The sequence below is a fragment of the Cyclopterus lumpus genome, chromosome 3 (genome assembly GCF_009769545.1).
Source record: "Cyclopterus lumpus isolate fCycLum1 chromosome 3, fCycLum1.pri, whole genome shotgun sequence".
Taxonomy (NCBI): Eukaryota; Metazoa; Chordata; class Actinopteri; order Perciformes; family Cyclopteridae; genus Cyclopterus; species Cyclopterus lumpus.
In genome coordinates, this window is record NC_046968.1 from 25,209,591 (window position 1) to 25,222,301 (window position 12,711).

Sequence of the window (12,711 nt, forward strand, 5' to 3'; positions counted from 1 at the left end):
GTGGCCCTCGAATACTGGGTACAGAGGGGGAAAGACTACAGGATTAGCGCGTCGCGTGCAAATGGGACAATGTGACGATGGTGAACAAATGTTGCAGCAAATTAATACAGCGACACATCATTTGTCAGCGGGGCGTCTCCCCTCTCTTTGTGAATAGCACAGTGGGCACCCGCCGGTGAAACGGCTCTTTCTCAATTCCACCTTGAAAATATGAAGACATTTTTCATATATTTTTTTTTTTTTACACTTTTCTTTCACGGGAAAAACGAATCTCAATGCCGTCGTAAAAAGAAAGTTCATTGCACCGCAGGAACGTTAACTTGATTCTTCCCCTGGCAGGCTCATAGATTTCCTCCTTAAGTATCGGGCATCTGTTTAATATATCTGTGCTTTGAAAATATTTATTGTGTCTGCAACTGGAAACCCCCGATTGAGCCGTCGAGCGACGTGATGTTTTATTGCGAGCTCCGAGTCTGACCCGGTACGCGTTTGCCTGTCCAGGTCTGGAGCGCGGCACCGAGTACTCCTTCCGGGTGTCGGCCATGACGGTGAACGGCACCGGACCGGCCACCGAGTGGACCGCGACGGAGACCTTCGAGAGCGACCTGGATGGTAAAGTCACCCCGCTTTACTTCGCTCATTTTAATTGACTGAATGGAAGAGCTCTGCTTGAAGGTTTCTCGTGTCCCCCCCCCCCCCCCCCCCCTCCACCTCCACACACTCCTCTCCAGAATCGCGCGTACCGGACCAGCCCAGCTCCCTTCATGTCCGGCCGCTGGTCAACAGCATCGTGGTGAGCTGGACGCCGCCGGAGAACCAGGACATCGTGGTGCGCGGGTACACCATCGGCTACGGCATCGGCAGTCCGCACGCTCAGACCATCAAAGTGGACTACAAGCAGCGCTACTACACCATCGAGAACCTCGGTAGGAACCGGACCGCCGGTGTTCATTCTGCTTTGGTCTGCATGTTCTCACTTTGACTTGATAATAACTACGTAATTACGTTGAAGAATCAAAGCTGATTAGTTTAAAAGCACTTCTGATATTGATGAGCTCGTGGGGACAATGAGCCTCGGCCCAAAATGTCAGCGTTTCTTAAACATAACTGACTGGTTCTTTGACATTTTAATTTACGAATGAGCAAACACACACACACACACAATAAGAAGCAATTCATGTGAGTAGTTGCAGAATTAATGAGATCTTCTCCGCCGCACGCCGGAGCCGCTAATTATACAAATTGGCCTAATGGGGACAAAAATAATTAAAGGTCAAAATTGTTTAAATAAAACAAACTTTTTTTTTTTGTTCTTTTTTTTTTTTTTTATGCTACCATCAAAGCACAAAGGGAACATCATGCAGATGTTCCGCTGTTGCACGAGGAGGATCAGTGGAAAACACTTTGAGAAAGTGAGCCACTGACTTCATGCATTTTAGATTTAAAAAATGTCTTAATAAAACTCAATAATTCCCTGTTGTGATGGATCACATTTCAGTAATAAGCAGTTGTTTGAAAAAGCGAGACAGACGTTTTGTTCCATGTAGGCCTATTGCTGTTATATATATATATATATATATTAATTGTACAATTACTCTCCAACGTTAATACTCCAGCAATCAAAGAGGGCGAGAATGAGTTAAGACGACAAACTTGGGAAAACGGGAGAGATTTGTGGGTGAAATTGTGGCAAAGTATCTTTTTATATGCATAATTGAAGCCTTCGTTCCAATCACACCGAGAGGAATTGTTGTATTCGAATGTTCATTGTGGCCAATATTGCAATTATGAGTCAAGAGTCTCGAGAGTTTTGGCTTGATTAGATGGTTTGTTAGCTAATTTATCTCGCTCTTCCTGTCTTTACTCCCCCACCCCCCCTCTCTCAGACCCCAGCTCCCACTATGTGATCACCCTGAAGGCCTTCAACAACGTGGGCGAGGGGATTCCCGTGTACGAGAGCGCCATCACCAGGCCGCAGTCCGGTACGAACCACACACGTTCCACGCAGAACACCCCGCTGCTGCTCGGGTTTCCCTGAGAACACGATCGCTTCCACCTTAAATCACAACGGAAGCTGCATACGGTATTATGGGATGCACTGTGTGGCTGACATGTGTCTTTGCTCTCTCTCTCTCTCTCTCTGACCTGAGATCATTATCAAGGCAGAGCGGGCCTCCACTGTCGGCTCCAAATTACCCGAAGCGCTAACCGGCCACCGGGGTGTCTCGCCGCTCTCATTAAGTCTCTCCTTAATGGCTCCCAGCATACTGGAGTCTCTTTTTTAATCAAATGTTCAAAACCCTCATATTTTTGCCCTGAGATTACCCCCAGTTGTCAGGGGAGACTCGCGCACGTGTGTGTTGATGGAACGGATCCCCGACCACGAAGAGCGGACGTAAATGTTATTGGAGAACATTCTGCAGACAGAAGAGTCGTTTTGAACAATCGAATCAAAGGAGGTGTTTATTCTCCGCAAAACAAACTGGTGATTAAGAGCGTTAAAAATACTAAATAAAGCAGTTTGACGTTAAGAAATTCAGATAAAAACCCAAAGGGGCTTGCGAGTTGAGCTGCAGTTCGCTCAGCTTTGTTTCTCTCATAGCTTAATATCCAGACTTCAGATGATTAAAATATTTTATTTAAAAAATAACCAAGATCTCAATAGTGTTTTAAAAAAAAAAAATTAAAAAAAGATGACGCAATGACCCGTCAGCTTGATTAATATTCCAGATTACTCTCAATGCGTAATAGTTGCATATAATACCTTTTTTATTATTCTGAACAGGCGACAGTTTAACTCAACAATATCTTTTACGTACTTTTGTAGTCGAGCCCCTCCAGAGAGCGTAGTTTTATATTTCAATTGTAAAATGTCCGGCTCGGTTGGGGTCACAATTCTTTCATAACTGAATTTAAGAGAATATTTTTTAAAACCTTTTTTCGATACCAGTATTGTGGGTAGAAACTGCCCCCCCCCCCCCCCCCCCCCCCCGTCTCTGCGTTACAGTGAAGCAGCTCGTGGTTGACAACCTGTAGTTCTTTGAGCCTCAGATCACAACTCTGTGAACAATTAGAAGCAGAAGTATCCGGCGTGTTTGACAAATGATCTGAACGTGCGAAAAAACACGCTGGCTGAGTTCACGCGGGTTTCATGTGACAGTGTCAGAAGACAGCCATCCCGTGCACCCCGGGGTGCCCCTGGAATGTGGTCCGCACCCCGCCTCCTCTCCCATCCAGCCTCCCGCCTCCCGCGCTCAGCCTTGATCGCTCCACTTTGTCTCCGAATGCAGCGCCGAGCTTGAGAGGGGCGGGGATGCTGCATGACATGAAGCACGTTGGGATGCTTCGAGGGGGCGCGCACGCACACACACACACACACACACACACACACGGACGGAACACTGTCATACTGTACACTTCTCTATGAAGCTCTCTTCCTCCCTCACACACACACACACACGCAGACCTCCCGTGGTGTTCTTGGCAACCCTTCTTCAGATCCAAACGTTTCCTCTCAAAGCAGAACCAAAGCCCACCACCATCGTCTGCTGCTGAATCCTCTGGGGCGCGTTCCCTTCCTGCCAGTTTGTTCAAGTCGGAATTAAAAAGACGAGCTGACCTACATAGCACTTTTACTTTTGGAGAGAGAGAGAGAGAGAGAGAGAGAAAGAGAGGGGAAAAAAACACACACAAAAAAAACTTGGGTGAACTCGGGTTGAGCGAGTGCTCGGTTGAATGTGCGATAATGGAGCGACGTCTTAAACTGAAGAGCGAGAAATGAGGGATCGCACACCGCGGCGTCTGGAACAGGATGTTACGCGGGCCAGTCGGCCTCTCGGCCCCACTCCAAAACCCTCAGTGCCTCTCCACAACTACAGGAATGCGTAGATCTTCATTGTGTGCGCACACACACACACACACACACACACACACACACACTCTGACTCATAATGAGGGCGGATGCTTCCACCAAAGAGGTGTCAACTGGAGCGAGGTGGAGAGGAGAGGGCCAACTAGTGGTCGAGGTGGAGTGTCATCGAGGGTGACAGACCAAAGCCGAGGGTGGACAGAGCAGTGGAACCGGCGGCCGGGAGGCCATCTTGAAACGTCTCATCCATCAGTATGCCAACCTTATGTTTGAGACCCTTCTCTCCCCTCACACACACACATACACACTCACTGCAGGTTTTATGGGCTGTAATTTGTCAGGCACAACACACACACACACACACACTGTTCATTTACATACAACAGGGGTGTCATTAGGCAACACACTAAATACCATTTGTCATATTCAAATACTGGACTGCACTTTATTTCACTATATTTCTAAATTAATTCAGTACTTGCTAACTAGATGGATATGATGATATATATATATATATATATATATATATATATATAGATAGATAGATAGATAGATAGATAGATAGATAGATAGATAGATAGATAGATAGATAGATAGATAGATAGATAGAGAGATAGATAGAGAGATAGATAGAGAGAGAGAGAGATTGTTTTAGCAATGGATTTACAAAATGTTTTTTTTTTACGAGCTTTACTAGCCTGGTAAGTGGTATTTTACATAGAAATACAAAGGATATAGAAATACAGTTTAAACATGCACAGCGATAATCATAACAAAAATAATGCAAATGTGAGTAAAGAAATCATACAGGGCCGTGTTATGCTACATTTCTAATTAAAACGTGCAAAACAATAACAGAGTTGTTATCAACCCAATGTTATGATTATATTTCCCACAATAGCGGTGATGCACGTCATCTTCTAGAAGGGATTCAAGGAAGAACCTTTCACCACAAGCTTGTCACCGAACGCCTTTGAGCCGGTGAACAGAAGCAGTACACACACACACACACACACACACACACACACACACACCACTTGCCCGTGACCCTCTTCCCTGCCTGCAGGCTTACACAAATCCTCTGTATTTCTTTTTTCTTCGTATAGCATCCAAGGACATAATTCAGCTTTTTGACGTTACTCTGCATAGAAGGGGAAACGTTCCCGGTGCATTCAGTGTCCTTCTGTTTATCCACTTTCCACTGAAGTGTTGTGAAAAGCTCCGTGATGTAAACGAAACGCATTTCGGGTATTGGCCGCTCTCTGAAAAAAAAAGAGTTGGCTGTAGGATTGTGGGTATCTGCTTTCAGCCCAGCTTTCCGTTTACTGTAATCTTTTCTTATGAATAGAGTATCCCCCTCTCTCTCTCTGTCTCTCTCTCTCTCTCTCTCTCCCTCTCTCTCTCTCCCTCTCTCTGTGTAGTGCTACAGTAGCTATTGATAGAATGCCACATACTGTACACTTCTATATAGCAGCCGAGTGTGTAGATGTGTCTTGTTGTAGAGGTCTGTTTTTCTAATAGATTCTTCTCTCTCTTTCTCTTCACCCTTCCCATTCCCATCCCGTCCCCCTGCCTCCCCATTTTTAACTCATTAACCTTATCTTCTCCTGTTCGTTCCTCCCCGCATCCTGTTTCTGATCCGCTTCTCCTTCATGTTTTAATTTGTGTGTGTGTGTGTGTGTGTGTGTGCATGCATGCATGCGGGTCTCCTGCCTGACTCGCAGACCCCATAGACCCCGATGTTGATTTGTACGAACTCTTCCATGCTCCATACACCTCAGTACCAGACCCCTCCCCAATGATGCCACCCGTGGGCGTTCAGGCCTCCGTGCTGAGCCACGACACCATCAAGGTGACCTGGGCCGACAACTCGCTGCCCAAGAACCAAAAGATCACAGATAACCGGTTCTACACGGTCCGCTGGAAGACCAACATCCCCGCCAACACTAAAGTGAAGGTAAGACACGGTTTCATGCTATTCCACGTTGGCCGTTTTGCACACGGTCTTTCTTTAACGATCTATAGCGGGATTGTAATTCTCACACGTGAGGCAGCAGGCTACCATGACAACCGGCCCGCGGACAACCTCGATGAAAGGAATCCGTCGTCCTCGGGTATTCAGCGCAGGCCAGATTTAACTCTGCGTGCGTCGGCGCTAAATGATGCCTTTTTGGTTTTTCTAAGCGATTTCTTTCTTTTCTTTGATTCAAACAGTCCTTTTTTTTCCCCTGAAATTCTGGCTGTTAATTTAATTTGAGGAGGATTTATACAAGAAAAGATTCTCCAGTTAAACCCCCCCTCTCCTTTTTTTTCTGTTTTAGCGCAGTGCTATTAAGCTAAAAAAAAGTTGGAATAATTCACTTAAATATGATTAAACTTTGGTCATACACCTTTTATTTAAATCGATTTCTGTGCATTGCAGTGCTTTTGGGACTTTGTGCTTCCCTTCACGTCGTTACCAGACATTTAGATGTGCTGAGCATAAAAAAAAAAAGTAATGTCATACAATGACATTTAATAAAGTATTCCCACAGCAGCTCCCAAGCACAGGGGCAGCATGATGCTGGTGTTTTCTAAATAAGCAATAATCTATTTTCATCCAACTTTCGAAGCACTATAAAGAAAAGAAGCCTTCCTGGTTTTAGGTCGAGTTCACAGGCTCAAGTCAACAGAACTTAATCAAATCTAATTCTTATATTTACAAGATATTAACATGACTTGTGTTGTAGCCAAACTCATCTGTAGATATAGTGGTTTAATTAAACTCTAAAGGCCTCGCTATGGTCTCTGACGTTAAACCTTCCTTTTAGTAGTCGGGCTGCAACTCAGGATTATTTTTTAAGGTCTAGGTTAGAATCAGGTTCAGGTTGAGTTATGGGAATGCATTATATATATATATATATATATATATATATATATATATATATATATATATATATATATATATATATATATATATATATATATATATATATATGTGTCCTCTCAAAGATAGAAATACGTGTGTGTGTGTGTGCTGCATGCAAACCTGTGACCGAGCAGAGCTCCGATAAAGGCAGACGTAACGTTTGCTAATAAATTATTCAGCAAGGACAAGATAAACTGAGACCCAGAAAGAGAGTCTGTAGATCAGCGCATTCTCCAAGACACACACACACACACACACACACACACACACACACACACACACACACACACACACACACACACACACACACACACACACACACACACACACACAGACACACACAGACACACACACACAAACACAGGACCACAGCAGTCAGGTATTCCTGCTTGATGCTCAAATTAGTTTTGATTCTCTCACTGTGACAGTAATTAAAGAGTTCCACAGGCTCATTATGTTTCTGTCCCGTTAACCAGATTCAATACGTTAACGGGTCTATCATCCTGTTAGCAGGCATATCCCCTTAAAGCCACCGTCCCCCCCACCCCCCACCCCCTCACTCTCTGAGCGAGTCTAGCCAGACGAGCTTGTACATTATTGAAGAGACGACTGCTCTCATGCTGCCAGCGTGTTTCTTAAGAACAGAGTGTTTTCTTTTCCTATCCCACTGCCCTCTGTTTGACAGCCCCCACCGGAGAGCTGCGCTTTTGTCGTAGCAACATTATAGACACACAACGTTGTAGATACACAACGTTGTAGATACACAATGTTAGACACACAACGTTGTAGATACACAATGTTATAGACACACAATGTTATAGACACACAACGTTGTAGATACACAACGTTGTAGATACACAATGTTGTAGATACACAACGTTGTAGATACACAATGTTATAGACACACAACGTTATAGATACACAACGTTGTAGATACACAACGTTGTAGATACACAATGTTATAGATACACAATGTTATAGACACACAACGTTGTAGATACAGAACGTTATAGATACACAACGTTGTAGATACACAACGTTGTAGACACACAACATTGTAGACACACAACGTTGTAGATACACAACGTTGTAGACACACAACGTTGTAGATACACAACGTTATAGATACACAACGTTGTAGACACACAACGTTATAGATACACAACGTTGTAGATACACAACGTTGTAGACACACAACGTTGTAGACACACAACGTTGTAGATACACAATGTTATAGATACACAACGTTGTAGACACACAACGTTGTAGACACACAACGTTATAGATACACAACGTTGTAGACACACAACGTTATAAACACACAACATTGTAGATACACAACGTTATAGACGCACAACGTTGTAGATACACAATGTTATAGACACACAACGTTATAGACGCACAACGTTGTAGATACACAATGTTATAGACACACAACGTTGTAGACACACAACGTTGTAGACACACAATGTTGTAGACACACAATGTTATAGACACACAACGTTGTAGATACACAATGTTATAGACACACAACGTTGTAGACACACAACGTTGTAGACACACAATGTTATAGACACACAACGTTATAGACGCACAACGTTGTAGATACACAATGTTATAGACACACAACGTTGTAGACACACAACGTTGTAGACACACAACGTTGTAGACACACAACGTTGTAGACACACAACGTTGTAGACACACAACGTTATAGATACACAACGTTGTAGACACACAACGTTATAAACGCACAACATTGTAGATACACAACGTTATAGACGCACAACGTTGTAGATACACAATGTTATAGACGCACAACGTTATAGACGCACAACGTTGTAGATACACAATGTTATAGACACACAACGTTGTAGACACACAACGTTGTAGACACACAACGTTGTAGATACACAATGTTGTAGACACACAACGTTGTAGACACACAACGTTGTAGATACACAACGTTGTAGATACACAACGTTGTAGATACACAACGTTGTAGATACACAATGTTATAAACACACAACATTGTAGATACACAACGTTATAGACACACAACGTTATAGATACACAATGTTATAGATACACAACGTTGTAGATACACAATGTTATAGACACACAACGTTATAGACACACAACGTTATAGACACACAACGTTGTAGACACACAACGTTATAGACACACAACGTTGTAGACACACAACGTTATAGATACACAACGTTGTAGATACACAATGTTATAGACACACAACGTTGTAGATACACAATGTTATAGACACACAACGTTGTAGACACACAACGTTGTAGACACACAATGTTATAGACACACAACGTTATAGACGCACAACGTTGTAGATACACAATGTTATAGACACACAACGTTGTAGACACACAACGTTGTAGACACACAACGTTGTAGACACACAATGTTGTAGACACACAATGTTGTAGACACACAATGTTGTAGACACACAACGTTGTAGATACACAACGTTGTAGATACACAACATTATAGACACACAACGTTGTAGATACACAATGTTATAAACACACAACATTGTAGATACACAACGTTATAGACACACAACGTTGTAGACACACAACGTTGTAGATACACAATGTTATAGATACACAATGTTATAGACGCACAACGTTGTAGATACAGAACGTTATAGATACACAACGTTGTAGATACACAACGTTGTAGACACACAACATTGTAGACACACAACGTTGTAGATACACAACGTTGTAGACACACAACGTTGTAGACACACAACGTTATAGATACACAACGTTGTAGACACACAACGTTATAAACGCACAACATTGTAGATACACAACGTTATAGACGCACAACGTTGTAGATACACAATGTTATAGACGCACAACGTTATAGACGCACAACGTTGTAGATACACAATGTTGTAGACACACAACGTTGTAGACACACAACGTTGTAGATACACAACGTTGTAGATACACAACGTTGTAGATACACAACGTTGTAGATACACAATGTTATAAACACACAACATTGTAGATACACAACGTTATAGACACACAACGTTATAGATACACAATGTTATAGATACACAACGTTGTAGATACACAATGTTATAGACACACAACGTTATAGACACACAACGTTATAGACACACAACGTTGTAGACACACAACGTTATAGACACACAACGTTGTAGACACACAACGTTATAGATACACAACGTTGTAGATACACAATGTTATAAACACACAACATTGTAGATACACAATGTTATAGACACACAACGTTGTAGATACACAACGTTATAGACGCACAACGTTGTAGATACACAATGTTATAGACACACAACGTTGTAGACACACAACGTTGTAGACACACAACGTTGTAGATACACAACGTTGTAGATACACAACGTTGTAGATACACAATGTTATAGACACACAACGTTGTAGACACACAACGTTATAGACACACAACGTTGTAGACACACAACGTTATAGACACACAACGTTGTAGACACACAACGTTATAGATACACAACGTTGTAGATACACAATGTTATAAACACACAACATTGTAGATACACAATGTTATAGACACACAACGTTGTAGATACACAACGTTATAGACGCACAACGTTGTAGATACACAATGTTATAGACACACAACGTTATAGACGCACAACGTTGTAGATACACAATGTTGTAGACACACAACGTTGTAGACACACAACGTTGTAGACACACAACGTTGTAGATACACAATGTTGTAGACACACAACGTTGTAGACACACAACGTTGTAGACACACAACGTTGTAGACACACAACGTTGTAGATACACAATGTTGTAGACACACAACGTTGTAGACACACAACGTTGTAGACACACAACGTTGTAGACACACAACGTTGTAGATACACAATGTTGTAGACACACAACGTTGTAGACACACAACGTTGTAGATACACAACGTTGTAGATACACAACGTTGTAGATACACAACGTTGTAGATACACAACGTTATAGACACACAACGTTATAGACACACAACGTTATAGACACACAACGTTGTAGACACACAACGTTGTAGACACACAACGTTATAGACACACAACGTTGTAGATACACAACGTTGTAGACACACAACGTTGTAGACACACAACGTTGTAGACACACAACGTTGTAGACACACAACGTTGTAGACACACAACGTTATAGACACACAACGTTATAGACACACAACGTTGTAGACACACAACGTTGTAGACACACAACGTTGTAGACACACAACGTTGTAGACACACAACGTTATAGACACACAACGTTGTAGATACACAACGTTATAGACACACAACGTTATAGATACACAACGTTGTAGATACACAATGTTGTAGACACACAACGTTGTAGATACACAACGTTGTAGATACACAACGTTGTAGATACACAACGTTGTAGACACACAACGTTGTAGATACACAACGTTATAGACACACAGCTGTTACAGCCTGACTCAATGCTGCGACCCGGAGTTCCGGCCAGCAAGTATCTAAATAAATGGTTATGTAACTCTAAATATATATATTTTTCTTTTTCTTTCTTTTTTTTTTTTCAATTGTGTAGTTCCAGAGAGATCTTTGCAGCTTGCGTAACTCTTCATGTTGGTTGGCAGGACAACGCGTGTCTTTGTAATGAACTCCAACATGTAAAAGGTTCTGGTTCCACTCGGCGGTCGGTGTGTGTAATGTACCCTGAACTCTGATGAGGGCACCCAGCTGCTGGCGGCCTGGCGGTGGGGTCACGGGGCTGCGTTTGCTTCTTTTTTTTTTTTTTTGCGCTTCTAAACTATTTAGCAGCTGAGTTCCCAGAATGCATTTCAGCCTCTTTTACTTTCCACGTGGACTGTTTGACCTGCGTTCAACCAAAGCCTGCTCCAACACGATTAGTCACCACGACTCTGACTGAAGAAATAACCCAAACAATCACTTCTGAGGATTTGCTGCTTTTTATTTGTCTATATCTGATAGCAAGCTTGATGTGTTTGTGTATTCAGAAAGACGTATAAAGATTTGCAATGTTTTTTCCCCCCACAATTCTCTGACATGTGAATAATGTTTTGATTCCTCCCCAGATGGCCAACACCACCAGCCTGAACCACGTGGTGATCGGCCTGAAGCCCAACACGCTCTACGAGTTCTCCGTCATGGTGACCAAAGGGCGCCGCACCAGCACGTGGAGCATGACTGCACAGGGCACCACCTTTGAGACCAGTAGGCGCAAATGCACCACACACACACACACACACACACACACACACACACAAACCAACGTGTCCAGTGTAACGAGCCCGTCTGGCTAGGAGTAACGTCTAACTTTTTGCAGCCCATGTGGAAGAAGAGGACACACCTGTGGACAATCAAGCTCTCACTGCACTTTATGATTTATTCTATATGATAAGAAAGGTATTTATTTGTCAATAGATCTCAAACTAACTGCAAGTGAAATTGAGGAAACGTGCAGCAAATCGGGTGATTGGCGAATATATATAATTGGAGCTCTGAGAGCGACTTGCACTAACCCCGCTTCCACGCAAAATACGCAAATGGGCAAATCGTGAATCAATAATAATCATAAGAATGCAAATTCCAGTTTTGAGTTGAAGCAAAACTATTTGTTTTACTTGTTTCTCTTGATTTGCAGGCCATGTGTCTCCGCCTGAGGAGCAAGCCGAGAGCTGATTTGTTTCTGGGCTCAAGCTCATAAAGCTTAAATACATGTTGTTTTGGTTCCTTATTCTTTTCCTGATTTATTATTCCATTACTGTTACCTTTTGCGTGGCTACATGAGGGATGACGGTGAATGATTACCCTCTCCACTGAGTCCGCTGCATGTAAATTGCATAAATTGAGCGTGTTTGGTGTTAA

The 12,711-nt window shown here is 42.6% G+C and overlaps 1 protein-coding gene across 3 annotated transcripts in view; it reads left to right on the plus strand.

Annotated features, from left to right (window-relative positions):
* neo1a (neogenin 1a) overlaps positions 1-12,711 on the plus strand; it is a 132,805-nt gene that overhangs the window by 111,816 nt on the left and 8,278 nt on the right. For all 3 annotated transcript variants that reach the window (XM_034529508.1, XM_034529509.1, XM_034529510.1), the window contains exons 14-18: positions 502-612; positions 732-926; positions 1,887-1,982; positions 5,650-5,825; positions 11,919-12,057. In XM_034529508.1, the coding sequence (XP_034385399.1) occupies positions 502-612; positions 732-926; positions 1,887-1,982; positions 5,650-5,825; positions 11,919-12,057 (717 nt within the window). The remainder of the gene's footprint in view (positions 1-501; positions 613-731; positions 927-1,886; positions 1,983-5,649; positions 5,826-11,918; positions 12,058-12,711) is intronic.